Consider the following 22759-nt stretch of genomic DNA (forward strand, 5'->3'; position numbering starts at 1 on the left):
GGTGAGCGAGCTTCAAGCACTAACACTACAGGAACCCTACATTCAGATTCACAAGGACAGAATAGTCCTGAGAACAGACCCACACTTCATGCCCAAGGTGGTGTCGGCGTTCCACATGAATCAGAGTATTCAGATACCAAGTTTCTTCCAAAACCCGACTTCAAACGCAGAAAAGGCCCTGCACACCCTCGACGCAAGAAGAGCGGTGATGCACTACATGGAGAGAACCAAGGAACTCAGGAAGTCGAAGCAGCTGTTTGTGTCCTTTGCTACTAGCTTCATGGGTAGGCCAGTGACTAAGGGCACCATCGCTAGGTGGATTGCCCTCACTATTCAATCCTGCCACAAACAGGCTGGACAGGAGCTAGCAGAGGGGCCTCAGGCTCACTCCACAAGGAAGAAAGGGGCCACCGTGGCCTTCCTGGCGAACACGCCCATCCAGGACATATGCCTCGCGGCAACTTGGGCATCTGTGCACACGTTCACGAAACACTACTGCGTGGACATTCAGATGAACAAGGTAGCACAGGTTGGACAGAAGGTGCTTCAACACATTTTCAACGACCAACGCTCATCTACCACCCAGCCGCCACAAAATTAGGAAAACCGCTACAAAGTCTATGCACAGCATAGTGAATCCAGAAAGATTCACGCTGCAAAACGAATAGTTTCTTACCTGTCGGTGTAGTTTTGCAGCTTGAAGATCTTTCTGGATTCACTAGCGAACCCACCCACCTCCGCCAGGAAGATGAGGCTGGAGGAAGAGGGGGTGAAATGGAAAACATCAGAAGGAATGAAAAATTACAGAAAAATGGACAAGAAGAATCAATCAATCGCCTAGGGTTAAAAAAAAAAAAAAAGGGAAAAAAGAACCCGAAGATGGCGCCCCAAAGGTGGGACTTCCGCAGGAAGCACGACGACGTCACGGGAGGTGCACCAAATGGTGGTCGTCGACGCCCACCTGGGCTACAAAAAAAAAAAAAAACAAAGAAAAGACTACGAATCCGGACCCAACCACAAGATCGCGGAATAATGCACAGCATAGTGAATCCAGAAAGATCTTCAAGCTGCAAAACTACACCGACAGGTAAGAAACTATTTGATATCCTCATTAACTAAGGACGGGCATACCAAGGAACTCTCGCCCCTCTCCAGTCTGAGGTTTCATATCTCCATTCTGCCTATTTAGCAAATGATTCAATCTGGCTGAACGGAAAAGGTTCTTTTTCTGAGCATCCTTAGTTGTAACAGCGAAAAGGTGAATAAGAGTTAGGTAAGATGTCAATATCCGATCTTGACTACAGCAGCTCGTAGTAACCATGCCCATTTTAAGTACTTCGAGAGGGCAAATGCAGTTGGTTCAGCTATGTCACTTTTTAATATGCGTAAGGCCAATGCACAATGTTTGACCCGTAGGTTACGGCATACCTGAAGAATCCATCTTGACTTTAGGATTTTGTACCTAGAACATATCAACATAAAATGTGTTTCTGCTGTATTAGGGTAAAAAGAACTACTCTCTGAGCCTGTGTCCTCATGTTTCCACTTTCAGGTAAAGGGCCTAAGTGACAATGTGCCAAATCGAAAGCGAATGTACAATGACTTATCCTGTGGAGGAGTAATTCTGTCAAGATAAAATTTGAAATGCGGGGTGCATTTATGGCTTAGGACTTTGTCAACTAGTACTTTGGAACTCGTGTCTCGCCATGTCGTTTGCAGGACATGTTCCCAGTATATTGCCTTCATTTTCCTAGGTGAGTTTTTATCCATTGTGTTTGGTTTCTCCCACAATCCCCCCATACTTAACTGGGTGCATAAAGACTTCACAGCTCTCAACCACGGTGTAATGCAGGATTTATCCAGAATAATTAATTCCTGCAGAGCCTGTTTATAGAGAGCCAGCTCCTAGGCGGTCCATATTCTGGTCCAATTGATCAGAGTTTTAAGGTGTACAATATGGTTGATTCCCTTGAGGTTCAGATCCCATCGTAGAGGAATTGAAGGCGTACTAACCGGGACATTTAAAAGAGCTCATATACATTTATTTTCTAGGATTTTCAATCTTGTCGATTCCCCTGAACCTCCGATCTCTGCCCCATAGAGTGCTCTACCCAAAGCCAATGCCCTGTATCCCTCAATAGCTGGGTTAACCGCTCTGTTGACAGATGTTTTATGTTTCCTGGCAATTGCCGATTATCTATGAGATAAGCGGCAGTTAACCTTTTTCAGGCAAACTTATCCCTTTGGGGTCCTTTGTTGACTATGGTGGAGGAAGGACCTGCTCTCAATGCAAAACGGAGAGGTCCTGCACCCAGAGCCAGAGACCCTCAACCTGGCGGCATGGCTCCTGAAGACCTAGAGTTCGCACACCTAAGATTGCCTCCGAGCACTATGCGAGTGCTACGGGAGGCAAGGAAACCAACTACATGAAAATGCTACAGCGCAAAATGGAAGAGATTCACTGTGTGGTGCAGGAAAAAGGGCCTGCAAAAGAGAATGACAAGAGACTCAACAGTACTGAGGTACCTCACACACCTTCTAAAGAGTAACCTCTGCTCGAGCTCCCTAAGGGTACACCTAGCGGCAATCGTGGCCTACACCAGAGGTGAAAAGGGTGGAAGTTTCTTCACCACGCAGGTGGTGAAGAGATTCATGGAAGGAGCCAAAAGGATGGCCCCTCCGAAAAGGTTGCCGCCGCCGGCATGGAATCTGAACGTGGTTCTGACGGAGCTCATGAAGGCACCGTTTGAACCCATTCACAAGGCCACACTGCAGATGTTGACGATGAAAACGGCCTTTCTGGTGGCCATAACCTCACTACGCAGGGTGAGCGAGCTTCAAGCACTAACACTACAGGAACCCTACATTCAGATTCACAAGGACAGAATAGTCCTGAGAACAGTCCCACACTTCATGCCCAAGGTGGTGTCGGCGTTCCACATGAATCAGAGTATTCAGATACCAAGTTTCTTCCAAAACCCGACTTCAAACGCAGAAAAGGCCCTGCACACCCTCGACGCAAGAAGAGCGGTGATGCACTACATTGAGAGAACCAAGGAACTCAGGAAGTCGAAGCAGCTGTTTGTGTCCTTTGCTACTAGCTTCATGGGTAGGCCAGTGACTAAGGGCACCATCGCTAGGTGGATTGCCCTCACTATTCAATTCTGCCACAAACAGGCTGGACAGGAGCTAGCAGAGGGGCCTCAGGCTCACTCCACAAGGAAGAAAGGGGCCACCGTGGCCTTCCTGGCGAACACGCCCATCCAGGACATATGCCTCGCGGCAACTTGGGCATCTGTGCACACGTTCACGAAACACTACTGCGTGGACATTCAGATGAACAAGGTAGCACAGGTTGGACAGAAGGTGCTTCAACACATTTTCAACGACCAACGCTCATCTACCACCCAGCCGCCACAAAATTAGGAAAACCGCTACAAAGTCTATGCACAGCATAGTGAATCCAGAAAGATTCACGCTGCAAAACGAATAGTTTCTTACCTGTCGGTGTAGTTTTGCAGCTTGAAGATCTTTCTGGATTCACTAGCGAACCCACCCACCTCCGCCAGGAAGATGAGGCTGGAGGAAGAGGGGGTGAAATGGAAAACATCAGAAGGAATGAAAAATTACAGAAAAATGGACAAGAAGAATCAATCAATCGCCTAGGGTTAAAAAAAAAAAAAAGGGAAAAAAGAACCCGAAGATGGCGCCCCAAAGGTGGGACTTCCGCAGGAAGCACGACGACGTCACGGGAGGTGCACCAAATGGTGGTCGTCGACGCCCACCTGGGCTACAAAAAAAAAAACAAAAACAAAGAAAAGACTACGAATCCGGACCCAACCACAAGATCGCGGAATAATGCACAGCATAGTGAATCCAGAAAGATCTTCAAGCTGCAAAACTACACCGACAGGTAAGAAACTATTTGATATCCTCATTAACTAAGGACGGGCATACCAAGGAACTCTCGCCCCTCTCCAGTCTGAGGTTTCATATCTCCATTCTGCCTATTTGGCAAATGATTCAATCTGGCTGAACGGAAAAGGTTCTTTTTCTGAGCATCCTTAGTTGTAACAGCGAAAAGGTGAATAAGAGTTAGGTAAGATGTCAATATCCGATCTTGACTACAGCAGCTCGTAGTAACCATGCCCATTTTAAGTACTTCGAGAGGGCAAATGCAGTTGGTTCAGCTATGTCACTTTTTAATATGCGTAAGGCCAATGCACAATGTTTGACCCGTAGGTTACGGCATACCTGAAGAATCCATCTTGACTTTAGGATTTTGTACCTAGAACATATCAACATAAAATGTGTTTCTGCTGTATTAGGGTAAAAAGAACTACTCTCTGAGCCTGTGTCCTCATGTTTCCACTTTCAGGTAAAGGGCCTAAGTGACAATGTGCCAAATCGAAAGCGAATGTACAATGACTTATCCTGTGGAGGAGTAATTCTGTCAAGATAAAATTTGAAATGCGGGGTGCATTTATGGCTTAGGACTTTGTCAACTAGTACTTTGGAACTCGTGTCTCGCCATGTCGTTTGCAGGACATGTTCCCAGTATATTGCCTTCATTTTCCTAGGTGAGTTTTTATCCATTGTGTTTGGTTTCTCCCACAATCCCCCCATACTTAACTGGGTGCATAAAGACTTCACAGCTCTCAACCACGGTGTAATGCAGGATTTATCCAGAATAATTAATTCCTGCAGAGCCTGTTTATAGAGAGCCAGCTCCTAGGCTGTCCATATTCTGGTCCAATTGATCAGAGTTTTAAGGTGTACAATATGGTTGATTCCCTTGAGGTTCAGATCCCATCGTAGAGGAATGGAAGGCGTACTAACCGGGACATTTAAAAGAGCTCATATACATTTATTTTCTAGGATTTTCAATCTTGTCGATTCCCCTGAACCTCCGATCTCTGCCCCATAGAGTGCTCTACCCAAAGCCAATGCCCTGTATCCCTCAATAGCTGGGTTAACCGCTCTGTTGACAGATGTTTTATGTTTCCTGGCAATTGCCGATTATCTATGAGATAAGCGGCAGTTAACCTTTTTCAGGCAAACTTATCCCTTTGGGGTCCTTTGTTGACTATGGTGTCGGAGATGTGTTGCAGTGCTGTTTTTTCTAATACTTTGTCAGAGTCACTAATCGTTCCCAAATATAAGAAGGGTGATTTGTCTAATCCAGCTTGTTATCGACTCATTTCATTACTCGATTCTCTGGTGAAATGATTGGTCGAATCATATTGGACAGATTAGAAGAGTGGGCTGGAAATAAAGACATTCTCTCAGATCTTCAATAAGATTTCCATAGTGGCTTAGGGACAATTGAACAGGGATTAAACCTTAACTTTTTAGTTGGAAAGCATATTATCATTAAGGAGGGCCATATTTATTTAGCTTCTGTTGATTTATCTAGTGCATTTGATTGTGTTATGCAAGATAGGTTGTGGTCTATTATGGCATAGCTTGGCGTGGACCCACCTATAATACAATTCTTAACGGAGTTGTACTCGGGGAGTAGGGCCAGGGTACAGTATAGTCTTATGGTAGAATTTATTCAGGCCGTCGCCTTGAAACAGAGTGAGGCTGCGACCAGCTGGTCTTACCACACAGCATGATCTTCACTGACTGACCCCCAAAGACCAGTAGAACACAGTGGCAGATGGCGCACCCTTGCGGGACTCCAGTTGGGAGCCTAAGCATTAAATTTCCTCCACTGGGGAGAACTTGACTTACCGTGCAACTGTGAGCTGGGAGCTGCTCCGATCCCCTGGTGTGAGCAACCAAACCACTCTGGAGAGGGAGCCTGCACCCTTCTGACGCTGTTGCGTGAACCACGAGAAGCCCGTGTTCCCCATGCAGAATCTAATCATGCGAGTGCCCGCGCTGAAGGCACCTGTTGTAACACTAAACACTTCTGTGCTGCAGGAGCTGGTAAGACTTGGGCTAGGGTCTGTTAGCCTCAGGGAAATCATTACTGAAGGTGCTGCAGCTCTATAGACACTTGACTAAAATCCTGAAGAGTCCAAAGGAACACTGAAGTATGGCCTAATAGTGTGCGCATCACCTGGATGCAGCCACCAGTGAATGAGGAATAACCCTGAACACATTGAACGAAGGCGGGTAGGACAAGAATTTGCCTGACAACTACTAGACCCCTGACCTCAAGGGGGATTGTGTTGTCGCATATGAATGTCGCATTTCTTTGCATGTGCAGAGTTAGAAGTGAAATACTGCTTTTTCCTATAAAAGCAAGTATTTGACTGGACATTGAATTAGTGTTCTTACTGTTTGCACTTTGAGTTATAAGTCCTGTTCACTGATCTGTATCTAAATCCCTGTCCTTCCTCCCTGAGGGAGCCTTGACTCCTCGACTACAGCTGCCACTGAGAGTCAAGTGCAGAAGGTGTTCTTGGCCTGTTGAGCGGTATCTATAATAGGTCAGTCCTGGGACATCAGGAGTGAAAGGCCTCAACCGCCGCGGTGGGCCCAGTCACCCCTGCTTGCCCCGTGGCCCTCTGAAAGGGGTTCTGACAGCACTCCTGTGGAATGATAGTTGGAATCTTATGATCAACAGCGGGAGAAGGTTTTCGGTAGTGAGTGAGCTTGGAGTGTGTTTGTATTACAAAATATCCTTCTTACTCTCCATTCTACCAGTGTACTAAGTAAGTAAGAAAGTTATTGTATTCATCCAAAGATGACAATAAAAACAGTAGATCACAATCTGCATGAATGTCAAATAAAATAATAGTTAAAAAGTACTGGACATATATAGGTTAAGATCTACGACAAAATATCTGCTATAATCAGGGACTACCTCTTAAGGTTGATGGATCAGCCCTTGCCCAGTCACAAGAATAATTCAAACTGCTTCTGTAGTGAAGTGATGCTAGAGTTTTTAGATTCAGTTCTAGCCTGATAACGCAGCGTGGAGTAGCTGTGACAAGTTGAACAAGATTATGTACACACTGCATATAAGTTTTATCGAGACTGGCTGTGAGCATGTTATTTAACGCAGGTGATGCATCAAGTAAGTACGGGATCAGTTTCATGTTTAGTGCTTTCAATGAAAATTTGATTGCTCTGCTTCCGAACAGGTTGGAAAATCTTAAAATAGATTTTGTGATCACAGTTGACTCAAGCTTTCTTGTGAATAGGCGGTTAGTCCACGATAGCTTACTGTCAAATGTAACTCCAAGGTACTCGTATTGATTCACAATCTTGATGGCAGCATCTCTTAAGACAAGCAATATGGACTTCGTTTTCTTTCCAAATGTCATGATTTGGGTTTTTGACAGGTTGGCAATTAATCCATTCTCCAAGTTGAATTCATGTAGATGATTTGGTGAATATTGTAGCCCTTTTAGAGTTTGTGACAATATCACCAGAAAATGGTACTTACTTTCCCTCGTTCAGGTCGGTCATTATTATTCCTCCTTGTTGGGCATGAGTTATTGTCATGTATTAAATACCTTCAAGTCACAAAACCTTTGAACCAGGAGCAGGGAAGTTAGATAGAGAAGGAAGCCATCAAAATCATGAGCAAGGAGCAGACCCAAAGCATACAGAAAGTATATGTTAAAGTACTGGTTACTGTACTGTTGGCCACAGGCAGCTAACGCTGTCAGTAGCGAAACTGCAAAAAGGAGACAGTCGGTGTGCATCTTTGGCTGGTGTTTGAGGGGTTAGTAGATGGTGTAATAATTGGTGAGTGCCTACTGACTAGGAGTTATGGAGTCACCATTAAGGTTACTTTTCCACTCCTACATCTTAGGTACCCTCATACTCATGATGAGAAAGAGCCTGGAGACTAGGGGATATTTATCCTACTCCTTCCTCCTCTGTACCCATGCATGAAGCGCTGGGATGCCCTCGGGTAGCCATGCGCCATATAAGTATGTATTTATTCATTCATTCATTCATTCATTGATGATGAGGAAGAGCCTACGGACTATGAGTTACAGATGAACCATAAAAGGCGCTTTAGCCTTCCAGTCCTGCCTCCCAGCATCAATGATTGTAGTTATGTGCTGTTCATCAGCAGCCTTAGGTAGGAGCAGGAGAGTTATGTGGTGCTGGTGGAGTGTGACCAGGAAAAGGGCTTCCTGCTACCAGCCATATCTACTATGTTAAGCGATAGAGAGTTTCATATGAAACCACATGCAAAACTGCCTCTGGAATCTGAGAGCCGGCTCGTGCATGCCGTTCCAGGATCCGATGGCTTGTACTTTCTCTGATATAAACTGGGAATCTAATATGGAATCATGCAGTGCTCCTTGGCCTCAATTGAATTTGTCTTTGAAATGGGCTTTCCAGGTCCATCTGTGCACTCATTTATTTTGATCTGTCGTTGTTGAGGTTTATCCCTGTGCCCCTATGTGTTTTTCCTGCATGGTTTTTGCACATTTTGCAGGAATTGATTTAGCACTTTCATTCCACAGCTATATGTTGGTGTCTATTTCAGCATTTATATCTTAAAGTATCCCTTGATTGGAACTCCGCGTCTTTCTGGTACTTAATGAACTGTGCTAGGATGAAGGTCAGTTCTGTCACGCAACACGTGTCACATGGTAAAATATCAGCTTATTGATTACTGTTATTCACCAGCTATGGATTCATTATCATGAATGTTCTTTTATTACCAGGTCCTCTGATTGCTACCACTGTCATTTCATTAAGAGCAAAAGAAAAGGAAGAATTATTTACTACAAACAACATGGTGTCTGAGAGAAGCCATGGCGTTAACGCTCCCCCAGGTCAGTGAGAATGGTATTAGCAGGCCCTAGTGTGAGGTAGGGCAAAACTGTCCAATTTCTGTCATTTTATGGTTATAATTCATAAACATAACTGTACTTTAACTGTGTCCTTTCTAAGTAGATATTAAAGGATTTATGAATGTATGTTAAAGTATTTTAACCAAAGTTAACAATATCTTCCCTTCAATTTTGATTTTTCAATGCGTTTTAGGGATTTTCTTTATGACCAAATGCGTCCAAGAACCAACCTACATGAGCACCCAAATGCACCAACCAGCCATTTTCGGCCAAGGCCTCCTGCCAAAAGGCCCGATGTCATGGGCAGCTAAGGTTGTCTGCATAGTCTGCATGGCCTGGTCACAGGGCCTAGCCCTGCGTTGAACCTGCAATGACAGCAAACCAGCCGTGTGCAGAGTGGGTTTGCCAGGCCCTGACCCAACCTGTCATACACAGCCAGCACTAACTGCGCAGGGTCCATTAGCAGCAGCAAATGGCCACAGGGCATGGTGGAGAACCAGTCTACCATGGGTGGCCACCCCCACTGCACACATGTCTTTGGGCCGTGAGCAGTGTGACATGCCTGGCCTTTCGCCAGTCGCTGTACCCGACCCAATGTGGGCTCCCAACTGTGCTGTACATGGGCTTCAGCTGTGCACATCTCGAGTTGGCTGCAGTATTTGACCTACTGCCCATCCATACGCCCAACCCACCAATGACAGCCCCACAGGGCCTAGACCTAACTAGAGAAGCTCTTTTTGTGTTTTGTGTGTCTTACTGGAACTTTGTTGAAACTTTGATGGCAAACCACCACTTTTTAAATTGATGATATGTTTTGAAGTGCTTTTTCATCTTCTGATTCCCAATCCTAGGTTTTTGTTAGCCGTAGAACACACTAGTTGTGCTCTGCAAGCAGGTAACAAATGCTTGGTTGGGGGGTTTTGGTTTCCAGTTTGCTACAGCACCACTGCAAGGACATTTTCTGGTTTTCTTGTACACTGTTTCCTCTTTTGGAATTGGTCATGAAGGAATTTCTCAACCTACTGCTTATCCTTCACCTTGAGGTGCCTAAATATGATTGATCTCCCAAAAGTATATAAACCTCTTTGTCTATTGAATTTTGTTTGACAGTTTGCTCACAACCCTTCTGGCATTCATGTTTCTTCTCTCAAGAGGCATGTGTAAAAACGCCCAAACTATGCAGTCTTTAGAGTTCTTTCCTGTCTCTAGAGCCTCCCTTGTGAAGATCAGTTCTTCCTCTTGTTGAGATTGAGATGATGGTAATGGAACCTCTTTCCCGGCTTAGTTAGACAGGACTCTAAATTGAAAAAAAGCTTTATCTTTTCCTAGCAACTGCTATGCTCTGAGACTAGTAGATAAGGCGGTCGTACTAAGAAACCGGCTCTTTTTGATGTGGTGAAACCTTAGTTGGGTTGGAGATTATTTGGAGTCCAAGACCTACATTTTAATGCCATATATTATATCATCGAGTGTGCAGTTCAGTAATGCATTTCTCAGCAGATTATTAAAAGCTCTCTGGACACTGTATAGGTTTTCTAACCAAGCTACACCACTTGCTTAATGCCTCAAAGTCTAGGTCTGCTTAAGATTACTGCTCTTGAATTTGCCAAAACATTTTAGTGGACATTGGCGGCCTGAAAAGTCTGGATGCCTGGCCTTGCCATAGGCCAGACCCTAAGGCTAACCTCTGCTGCACAAGGCTGAAGGCTGTGAGGAGTGGGATTGGTCACCTTGTGGGATTGGCTTTGGCCAGAGGCTAGGTTGTGACCAAGCCACTGCTGCACTTGACCAAAGACCATGTGCAGTAGGGTGTGACGACTTGTGGAGCGTTGGTCTCAGGGCCTTGCTGTAGTTTTGTCCCCCATTGTCCAGAGTGTAAAGTGCTATCTAGTGGATAGTTGGTCATTAGGCCTGGCCAAAACCAGTGCCTGCAGCTATCGCCTATTGTGCACAGCCGAAGACCCTTCCCAGTGTAGGCTTGCGACAGGTCATGGTTTCTTCGGCTAATTCCGCTCTACATGGCACAAGGACTCTAGATGCTGTCATTACTGATGCCATCAATGATCTCATTTGAGAGGCCATAAATGATGTCATTCAACATGTCATGAGTGATGCCATATGATGTCATGAGCAGTTCCTGATGGGGGTGTGGGTTATGGTCAAGGACACTGGAATTATGCGATTACGTGGCTGCTGACTTTTTCACATAATTATAAACCTGCTGCATTTGCCTCATAATCCATCATCTGCTGCATAATCTGCAGATTTTAACAAAAAACAAGTTCTGTTTCTGGCCCAAATGGTTCACAAGTTACTAAAAATGCAACAACACGCATTGCCAGGCAGTGGAAGGCCCTTTGCAAAGGCTGGCTGGTCACCTTTCTGATGCTTATTGCTATAGTCGGGTGTTAAACTAAAAAGCACTGAAATTCACCTGTGCCCTAAGGTGAAAATAACTCGCGCCCCCGCTATGCACAGTGAAATTATCAATGAAGTCAAAGATGTCTTGAGTGAAGTGTGATGTAGGGTAATTTTCATGCATGGTGAGGGCGCGACTTATAATTACCTTAGGGCACAAGTTATAGTTACTTGAGATAACTAACTATAACTGGTGGATTTCAGTGGTTTTTAGAGTTTAAAACTGAACATTTCACCTAACTATAACGTTACTTTAACCTTTGTCTTTTTAGTGAATTTCTAGTTTTTTTTTAACGTAAAGTAATATTTAATTACCATAGGTTAATCCAACCCCTTGCATGCATCCAACCCCACGTTCCGCAGGGCGTTCAATCGTGCATAGGGGGGGTTGGATGCAGGGCCTGCTTCCAATCCCGGCATGCAGCCAACCCTACACTGCGCACAGCCTTTAACCGTGCACAGTGGGGGGTTGTCAACCAGGTTTGGCCTGCAGCCAGGCCCTGAGGCCAACACCGTGCACAGTGGGGGTTGGCAACCTGGCCTATGGCCAGGACTTGTGGCCAACCCTTCAAAGGAAGCCAACCCTACACCACACATGGCCGGAGAGGGGGTTCCCCGCACCCTCGGGGACCGCCACATCCCCGGGGATAAATGAAATTTTTATGCGGGGGCTCCACTCTTCCCCTGCAGCCCCGGGGACCGCCACCTCCCTGCGGCAAATAGTTATAATTACGTTGGGGGGGGGGCGCGTGCCCCCCCATAGCCCTAGGGACCACCTGGGGGTGAGTAGGTGTGTGAGTGGTTCTGTGGATGATGTCATCAGTGATGTCACTAGCCATGTCATGAGTGATGTAATATGCGAGGTCATAAGCAGTGCATTGTGGGGGCATAAGTTATAGTTAGCTCAGCTAACTGCTGAATTTCACTGGTTTTGTACGAGTGAAATCTGAGCCTAACTATGAAGCTCATGTAACCTTTGGTGGTTTTTTCAGTAAATACATATTATATATTACCCAGTGGCAGTTTCCACTGGGTAGTTATGGTAAGGATTGCTTTCCAAAGACCTGGCATTTTTTTGAGTTTGCTAATATCTTTGGCGCCGTTTGCCGAATCTCTACTTCAGCTGCTTCCTGGAAAGCTTTGAGTTAATCAATCAAGTGGGGGCCGAGAAAAAAGGGTGGGTCCTAAAAGCAAATTTCCCTTTTGCGTCTTTCATAGACTTCTTTAGGCAGGGCTACAGCAATAACTGCTGAACGGAATTACACCAAATTTGGCAAGAAATTCGATTTTGGTCTGCAGTTAGTACGTTTTATGATTTGGTGTAAATCCGTTCAATAGTTTTTTGATAAATTAAGGTCAGAATCCCGCAGAGCAAGCTCTCTTGATTGGCTGCCAGCAACATGAGTAAAATGTTCTCATGGACTCGGGGACTTAATCCCCTGTCCTGAACTTTAAAAAAATAAATTGATAGAAGGACAGGATAGGGATACCCTGGCCCACCTCCCCATCCCATTTAGGGCCCTGGGAACCCGATCCCTCGGGCCAGGTATATTTAAGGGGAGGGGGCGCGTGGTACCATTCCCTAAGCCGTATTTGGCCCCAGGGACCCATCCCAGGGGCCCAATATATTTATAAAGGGGAGGTACCCAGCTACAACTGATGCTGGCCCTGGGTGATGGGGACCCCTGTGGCCAACATAGGTGCGGGGTGGGGGCCTCACAGCCCCTCCCTTCCCCTTTAAAAAAACAGCCAGCCTCGGGGAATGGGTCCCCGGAGTCAAAAGTGGCTCGGGGGGGGGGGGGGGGGGGTGCACTCCCCTTTTTAAAAAAGATTCGGCTCTGTGGGAGTGGATCCCCGGGTCCTACAAAGCCTGAGGGAGGGGCCTGTGCAGTCCTTTCCCCTTGCATTTACATTTCAACCCTGGTGGATGGGGTCCTCGGGGCCTAATTAGGCTCAGGGAGGTGGGCCTTGGATCTCTCCCTTTATTAATTACTCGGCCATTGGGGTTGGGGTCCCGCACAGCCCCTACCTTTCTTTATTAAATTGGGCGCCGGGATGGGTTGCCAGGGCCAATAAAGGCTTGAGGAGTGGAGGCCGCATGCCCCCTCACCTTATTATTTGGTCCTGGCCCCGGGCGAAGGGGTCGGTAAGAGGGGCTTTGCAGTGCCCTGGGGATGGGTTTCACTCAGCCTATGGATGCTAGGGATGGGGGGGCGCACATGTGGTGAATATGAAAATTGGATTTCAAAATCTTTTAATTCTTAACTAATTTCTTAGGAAAATATGAGTGGTTTAAAATTAAATTTTTGTATTGGTGAACACTGACATTGTGTTTAATTTTCAGTATATTTATCTGCTGATAACATGCTCTCCATTTTTTTTTTATTATCTCAATACTGGTTTTTGTCTGTGGAAAGAAGAGGCAGCTCCAATCTTCATTGATCATCTTGGTGAAGAAGTCGGACAGAGCAGTATTGACCACAGCACAGGTTAGTCCTCTGACTAGGAGAGGAAAGATATCTTTTCAGCTATGTACAGCTGTTCTTGCTGTGACCTTTCTGGCTGTGATGATTCTGTAATCTCTCTTGAACAAGTCACAAGTGTGAAAGTGTTGTTAATAAGCGTGTGATGGTAAATTACAGGAAGAAAGTTTCCTTCTTGCTTTATATTCCTTTTGCCATGTGTTCCTTCAACTGACAAAGGAATTTGAGTTGCTGCTATGTGTTTTTAATGGAATTTTTAAGGGGACAAGATATTGCCGGCATCTTTGACAGAACATGAAACAACCAACCTCTTTCATGTATGACTGAATGCAATAATCTCCCATTAGTTTACATCACAGAAATGAAAGTTTAGTTTTAGCAAGACTGATGCACCTATTCTGAGGTGGGAGCATAGCGTGATGCCTTTCCGTCCCCCGGAGGAAGATCTTTGGTAAATACCCTCAGCCACGGTAGGGGGCAAAAAGACTGCTGCACCTATTCTGGGTTGGGAGGAAAGTGTGATGCCTTTGTGAGCCACCCCACTCTGTTTTTGCCCTGTATCATTCCTTGTTCCCACCCCAGAATAGGTGCATCAGTCTTTCGACCCCCCCCGTCCCACATCTCCCCCGAGGTGGATTTAGAGTGTTTACCATAAAATCTTTCTCTGGGGTCTGAAAGGCCACTAGACACCAGGGGAGAAATATACCGGGGGTGAAATATTCCCCAAAATGAAGCGGGCGAGTAGACTCACCCAGGCTGCATGCCTTGCTCGCACCCCAAATTGCATTAGTCCCGGGGGAGGATTCAGGGTGTTTATCCAAAGTCTTCCTCCAGGGGACAGAAAGGCCACTAGATACCAGGGAAAAAATATCCCCATAAATAGAAAATGGGTGTGGCAGCTCACCCATGTATCACGCCTTGCCCCTACTCATGTCCACTGAAAACTTTGGAAGAGGGAAAGAAGTTTGGAAAGGTTGCGTTTAAAACTCTATAAGATAACCTTAAACAGTGTTTAGAACTCAAGGGTGTTCTGTTTGAGTTTGCAAAAAAGGAACTGAAGATGGCCCCCCACAGGAAGATGACCGATCTGAAAACTCACCTTGTTGACTCTATAAGATAACCTTAAACAGTGTTTAGAACTCAAGGGTCTTCCATTTGAGTTTGCCATTTTGCAAAAAAAGAACTGAAGATGGCCCCCACAGGAGGATGACCGACCTGAAAACTCACCTTGTTGACTGTTTCTGAAATTCTTCTGTCCATGACCTTGGAATCCTCTAGCCCTTTTGAGGGTAGAACTGTGGTTTGTGTTGTAGGAGCCTCTGGATCCCTGGTTGCGGTGGGAACGGCTGGTAAAGCGGCACCTGCCTCTACCGGCCCTTGCTAAAACAAGTTGGGAGAATACCTTTTTTAGTGATTTTTGTGCCTTGTCAATGGAAGAAAACGTTGTGACATATAGGCTAAGATCCTTGATGAAGAAATCTCAAAATAGAAGACCATCAACTTTAATGTCTGGATCAAGAGTAGCTAAATTAGCCAATTTTAAGTCCAATTTAGGGAGGAGACCTTTCCTTCTTTCCTGAGTGATTGCCGAGTTGGCATTTCCAGGTAAGCAGAAAGCTCTTTGAAGCCACATGGAGACATCTAGAGTATCAATATCTACATTTTCCAGTCTTGCGGCTTCTGCCATATCGAATATGTGAGCCAAAACATCCAGTAATTTGGCTTGGCAGGTAGACAATGCTTTGTCAATCCCTCTGTGAGGGTCCTTTCCAAATTTAGAAACAAATGTGAGCAAAGAGGGATCAATGGATGGAGTAGAGGTAATGTTGGAGGGAAGGGATAAGCGAGGACATTCAGATTTTAATTTAAAGGGAGGTGAAGACATGAGGAAATGTCGTCTCTCACATGGGCAGCAGGAAACCATTCCTTTGAATTTGGATGCTGAATCAGAGAAGAGTCAAACATAGGAGAACCCTCAGCATCTAGAACAGTTTTGGATGCAAAAGAGTCTCTTTTGGATTTTTTGGAAGGGGAAGGAGAGGAAAAAGTATCGTAACCACCAGGGGTATCATTAAAATCCTCAAAATCCCCCATATTATTGTCAGTGTCCAAAATATTAGAAACAAAACAAATTTGGGAAGCATTTTGGAATTTGTTTTGGTCTTGGTGTGAGGGAATCTCACTGTTCGGTGGTGCAACATTATCATTAGGAGAAAAAAGATGTGTTTGTTTGGAAAGTAAAGAAGAAGAAATTTTAAGTTTTCTGCCTTCCCCCCGCATAAGTAGCCCAAAAAGTTTTGGACATCATATCAATCATTGATTTCGCAATGTTCTTAAACATTTTATTCATGAATTCCGCAATGGCGTGTTCCACTGAGAAATGAATAAAGTTATTCAAATCACTCGTGAAAACTTACCCATTGTCATTATTGTCATAAGTTAAAGGGGGGCTTTCTATTTCCATGTTAGCAAAGTGCACAGCTCCAGGAAACCAGCAATTAAATAGTTAACCCCACAGAATAGAAAACTGGGAGAGCACTGACCTGAAGAAAATCACTACAGGCGACTAATGAAGAAAAAATCTGATGGAGAAGACGGAATAATAAGCCGTGCCCCCTGAAGACGCTTCGTGAGAAGGAGGCAGGAGAAGAAGTACGGGCAGCTGTCCGACTGAAGGGACACGTCTGGAGAGCACAGCTTGACAGGACAACAGAAGCGCGAGCAGTCACGGGTTTGCCGCCCGGCCCGCCTGCTGATAATTGTCCAGGCAGGGGCTGTCTTGACTCCTGTGAGTCCCAGGGGAGGGGGGAGAAGGGGGAGGCTCCAGTGCAAGACAGTGATTGGACACACCACCTCGATGACGTTAGTTGGAGAGAGTGAGCGCAAGCCAGCAGCCTGCCTTAGCTCTGCTGGGAGCCCCACACTGGCTGCAGGAACAGCGAGTACGCCATGGACAGCAGCCTGCCTTAACTCTGCTGGGAGCCCCACACTGGCTGTAGGAACAGCGAATACGCCACGGACAGCTCGCTGCCACACTTAACAGTTTACCTGCATATGCATGACAATACATTTCAGTGTGGTAATGCGGAGTACCACACTGAAATGCGCTAGTGTCACGCCTGATGCGTGATACTTGGCAGGACTGAGCTGGAAACATTTAATAAAATAGCGTTACAGATGCCAGTGAAGAGAAAAGTCATTGCGCAGCCTGCGCAGTGAGGCACAGAGCAGTGCGAGCGCACGGACCTCAGGGATGAGATATAAAGAAAAAGGCAATAATAAGAAACAAGCACCGCACTAAAATAAAACACAAATGTAATAAAGTGTACTTATCTTGATTGCGAGCAGCAAGAAAAAAAATGGCTGTTTGCAGTCAAGTTAGACACTATATGTGCTGATGATATATGATTGGTGGTTTGTTCATGACGTGTTTTCTTCCCATTGGCCAACGTGTTGCTAAACTTCATGGGATTTGTAGTTTTATATAGATATTGACTGCTGCTATTAAAGTTAATGCAAGTTAAGACAGCATTATAAGAGCCTCCAGTTTTGACATAAAATTAGAAACTAGGGCACCCTTGCTGTTCAAGGAGCAGGCCCCAAGCATCATATGTGGAGATGTGGAGCTTTTTTTTCTCCAGTATTGGGGTGTCTTTCATAGATTCACATGCTTGAATATATTCCCCGTCGTCGGAGTGGGAGTCCCACGGTAAATAATATAGCAATATATACAGCCAAAAATTATATGTTCGAGGCATGTGGGCTGCTGAATTCATATCTGTGCATAGATCGCCGCCTAGTGTTGGGTCCGGATGTTTGCACGTTGTTGTCCTGGAAGAGTCTTCGAAGCATCCTTGGATAGGTGACTCCTCCCCTGGACTACAGTGCGCATGGGCATCCTCTCCATCCTCAGATTGTTTTTTTCCGCCATTGGGTTCGGATGTGCTATCTTAGCTCAAGTTAGGAAAATATTTTGTCGAGGCCAAAAGGCCTTTAGTTCGCGTCGGTACTGTTTATCGATCGGGTTTCGATACAATCTTGTTAGTTTACTAACTTTCAGCACCGACTTTTTTCGCATTTACCTGTCCATCGACTACTTCGACGATGGAATCGAGGACGCCATTCAAAAGGTGTCCGGTATGCAATGCGAAGTACCCACACATCGACGTCCATCCGGTGTGCAACAAATGCCTTTCGCCGGACCACGACGAATCGACATGCATGGCCTGTGCCCGGTTCCGTTCCAAGAAGACTCTACGGAATCGACGAGCGGCGAGACTCGAGGCGCAGCACGCGGCACCGGCCCCAACAGACATCTTCGACGAGGCCGAAGACGTCGAAGAATTAGAAGTCTTGCCCTCCAGTCCCGTTTCCGAACACGAACCCGGATCGGACGAGGTAGACGAGTCACTCTTCCACAGAGGTGAAGACGACACCGAGGTAGGAGACGACGAGGAGGCCTTAGGGGCCGAAGAGAGTAGCTCCAATGATGAACAAGGCCTACCTGTTCAAACCAAAGAAACACCAGTGCCACAGCCTATGGCTCCGGTCGAGGGATCGCCTTCGGGCCTTACCCGAGACCCATCCCGCAGTTCTTCGGGCCCGGCCTCGGACGTTCAGCGGCAGCCATTACTGCATAAACCAGCTGGTTTCCCTACCGCAAAACCGAAACCGAAAGCTGCTCCGGTTCCTACGAAACCGAAACTGAAAGTGGCGCTGGTCGGATCGAGGCCTTCCACGCCTTCGACGCCAGCGCAACGCGTCGGCACCGACCGCACCAAGAGAGACTTCGGTGCCGAACTTGAAGCGGGCGACGTCGGAGTCGACAAACGGAAAAAGGCCATCGGCACCGACAAACCTGCTCGGCTACCGGCACCAACGACACCGAGGGCCGTACCGCCTGCTGCGTCTCGCATCGCTCCCTCGACGACACCTAAGCCTCACGTATCGAAGACGTCGACGGTGATCTCCGCACCTCGACTCGATGAACCGCCGGCGCCGAAAAAATCCACGGCCGCCTCTACGAACCTGGCCGGTGCCAAAGCCTCAAAGGCGCCCCAAGTACGACCTGGTGCGACGCAAGGCAGCAAAACCACGGATGCCCTCCAGGACCCGTCGGGTTCCGGTTCGATCGGAGCTCCAGCAGCCTCTTCGGTGCCAGCCAACATTACCTTCGGCTTGCCTCCGTCAACAATCCCAAAAATGTTCCAACTCAGGACACGGGTCACCCAGACTACGGTCACACCTGCTGAGACGTCTCCGGCACGTGTCATCGACGCCGACACTGGCAGGATGATTCTCCACGACCGAAGGATAACTTCGGAGCCGCCATTGGACCCTTTCAGGATCCCACTAAAAAGGAAGTTGCCTGTGGAATCAGAACCTCTCCTTTATGAACCTTTCCATTCATCCTACCAGGATCCACACCGGTTCTCCCCCACACGCTCCGACACGGATGCATTGGAGGACTACATGGATGACCAAGTCCCCTACCATGTAGACACAGACCCTGATGACCAGCAGGACCCTGATCAAACTTGGGGCGACCCTGCAGACCCCAGTGCACCTCTCGATGCACAGGACCCACAACTCTATGGGGCAAAAACATCTCCCACGGAGGATACTGCGGCGTTCAACGCTCTTATTGAACGTGCTGCAAATAACCATGGGGTACAGCTTCACTCTGATACCATCGAAGATGACTTTCTAATGGACACCTTTGCATCCTCAGAAAGACATGTAAAGACTCTGCCAATGTTGAAGGGGGTCCTCAAACCAGCCAAGGACATTTTCAAGGAACCCACCAGGGCACGAGTGATAAACCCCAGGATTGATAAGAAATACAGATCAGCACCTGGGGATCCTACTTACATCAGAGGCCAATTACCACTCGACTCCATCGTCGTAGCGAATGCTCGCAAGAGGGCACACTCGCAAACGACAGGTGACGCTCCTCCCCCGGACAAAGAGTCCAAGGTGCTAGAGACCTCCGGCAAGCGAGTTGCCGCCCAAGCTGCCAACATATGGCGCATAGCCAACACTCAAGCGCTCCTCGCTCTTTACGATAGAGCGCACTAGGACACACTGGAGCAACTACTTCAACACCTCCCTGACCCCTACAAAGAAGGTGCAGAAATCCTTATCAGAGAGGGACAGCTACTCACAAATGCTTCCATCAAATGTGCACTAGATGCTGCAGACACGGCTGCCAGGGCCATAAACACAAGCGTCATGCTGCGACGACATGCCTGGCTACGGATCTCAGGATTCAAGCCTGAGGTACAAAACAATATACTCAACCAGCCCGTCAACCCCGACTATTTATTCGGGCCAGAGGTTGACACCACCCTCGAAAAGATAAAAAAGGACACGGACACTGCAAAGTCCATGGGCGCCCTACAAACTCAGTCCTTTCGGAGCGGCTCCTTTCGTCGCCCCGGAAACAAGGGAGCAGGTAGAGGACAGGGGTCACAACAAACGTATAACAAAGGCAATACACAGACCACCTACGATAAAAACACCCGAGGTGGATATCGTGGCTCCAGTACAAAGGGCAGAGGACGTGGCTACGGCAACACCAGGTCCTCCCCCAAGAACAAGCAGTGACGCCCTCTCCCTTCCTCCCGACCACAAAACACCTGTCGGGGGAAGGCTACAAAGGTTCCTGTCCACGTGGAACTCCATCACCACGGACAGGTGGGTCAAAGATATTGTAAAATACGGTTACTGTCTGGAGTTAACCTCCACTCCACCCACAATACCACCAAGAAGCCGTCCTATGTCCTCAGAGCACTTAACGCTCTTACAGCAAGAGGTGCAAAGTATGCTTCTAAAAGGCGCTATAGAGGTCGTACCCATCCACGAGCAGGGTACGGGAGTGTACTCCCTCTACTTCTTAATTCCGAAAAAGGACGGGTCGCTCAGACCTATATTAGACCTGAGACCCCTGAACCAGTACATTCTTTCAGAGCACTTTCACATGCTCACTCTACAGCAAGTCCTTCCGCTTCTCAAGCAGGGAGACTTCCTAGCCACACTGGACCTCAAGGATGCGTACTTTCACATACCCATCCACCCCTCACACAAAAAATACCTCAGGTTTACTGTTCAGGGGCAGCACTATCAGTTCAAAGTCCTTCCCTTCGGCGTGACAACAGCGCCCAGGGTTTTCACGAAGTGCCTAGCTACGGTGGCAGCACATCTACGGAGGCAGCATATACACGTCTACCCCTACCTAGACGACTGGCTCGTTCAAGCGAAGTCAGCCCAGCAATGTGCAAGCCACATGTCCCGCACCATTCACCTTCTTCACAGTCTGGGATTCTCACTAAATTACCCAAAGTCCCATCTACAGCCCGCACACGTACAACAGTACCTAGGTGCGACTATAGACACTCTGGCGGCCACAGCTCAGCCAAATTTAGTGAGGATCAACAGCATCCAACTGCTGATCTCCAAGTTCAAACCCAATCACTCACTTCCAGCGCGAGTGTTTATGCAGTTGATAGGCATGATGGCCTCCTGCATCTTCATAGTCCCGCACGCGAGATTACATATGCGCCCACTTCAGGAGTGCCTAGCACGTCAGTGGAATCAGGCTCAAGGACAGTTGAAAGACCTAGTGTTGGTGAGCGGTCGGGCATACAACTCTCTGCATTGGTGGAATCCACAAAACCTTTGCAAGGGCCGACCATTCCAAGAGCCTATCCCACAGATAGTACTGACAGCGGACGCGTCTCTCCAGGGATGGGGAGCTCATGTACTCCACTACACAGTGCAGGGACTATGGACAACACAACAAAAGAAGATGCACATCAACCTTCTGGAACTGATGGCAATCTTCCTAGCCATGAAGGCATTCAAAGTACATCTATGCAACAAGGTCGTGTTGATCCGGACGGACAACATGACCGCAATGTACTACATACAGAAACAGGGAGGAACACACTCTCCACAGTTGTCTCATCTGGCTCAGAGCATGTGGAAGTGGGCCATTCAAAGGAACATGTTCCTCATGGCGGAACACCTCCCTGGCAAGGACAACCAGATGGCGGATCTGCTCAGCAGACACAGCCACCAGATGCACGAGTGGGAGTTACACCCATCAGTACTCCAACCGTACTTCCAGCAGTGGGGTCATCCAGAGATAGACCTATTCGCGACAAGCGAAAACGCAAAATGCCAAAGCTTCGCCGCCAGATTCCCACATCCGCAGTCGCAGGGCAATGCGATATGGATGAACTGGTCCGGCAGATTTGCGTACGCTTTTCCCCCAGCGCCGTTGATACCGCTGGTGGCTCGCAAACTCCGACAACACTCCCTGACACTCGTCCTAGTTGCTCCCACGTGGGCACGCCAGCCGTGGTACACCACCTTCCTCGAACTTTCCGTGGTGCCGCATCAAAGGCTGCGGATCAAACCCGCGCATTTGACGCAGAACCATGGAGAGGTTCAGCACCCAGATCCGCAACAGCTGAACCTGGCGATCTGGCTCCTGAAGTCCTAGAGTTTGGCTATCTCAACCTGCCACCTGACTGTATGGACATCATCAAGGAGGCCAGGAGACCCACTACCAGAGCTTGCTATGCAGCCAAATGGAAAAGGTTCGTCATTTATTGCGGTAATAATGACATCAACCCGCTGGACGCATCCATCCAAAACATCATCTGTTACCTCTTACACCTATACCGATGCAATCTGGCGTACACCTCTATACGTGTCCATTTTACCGCAATATCAGCCTATCTGCAAACCAGGCAGCACCTCTCTCTATTCAGAGTGCCTGCCATCAAAGCATTCTTGGAGGGACTCAAACGAGTCATTCCACCAAGCCACCCACCGGCTCCAATGTGGAACCTCAACTTGGTCCTCACACGCCTGATGGGTCCACCCTTTGAACCTCTACACTCATGCGAGATTCAATTCCTTACCTGGAAAGTGGCCTTCCTTGTAGCGATCACTTCCCTAAGAAGAGTTAGTGAACTCCAGGCACTAACCGTTCAAGAGCCATTTATACAGGTTCACGCCAACAGGGTCGTACTACGTACCAACCCCAAATTCATGCCCAAAGTAATATCGCAGTTC

The 22759-nt window shown here is 47.3% G+C and overlaps 1 protein-coding gene across 1 annotated transcript in view; it reads left to right on the forward strand.

Moving 5' to 3' along the window:
- Positions 1 to 22759, forward strand: part of LOC146797211 (uncharacterized) — a 173494-nt gene that overhangs the window by 66037 nt on the left and 84698 nt on the right. The window contains exons 3-4 of the mRNA XM_085624169.1: positions 8646 to 8756; positions 13610 to 13681. Coding sequence (XP_085480295.1) covers positions 8646 to 8756; positions 13610 to 13681 — 183 coding nt within the window. The remainder of the gene's footprint in view (positions 1 to 8645; positions 8757 to 13609; positions 13682 to 22759) is intronic.

Source organism: Triturus cristatus, chromosome 9, assembly GCF_964204655.1.
Source record: "Triturus cristatus chromosome 9, aTriCri1.1, whole genome shotgun sequence".
Classification (NCBI taxonomy): domain Eukaryota; kingdom Metazoa; phylum Chordata; class Amphibia; order Caudata; family Salamandridae; genus Triturus; species Triturus cristatus.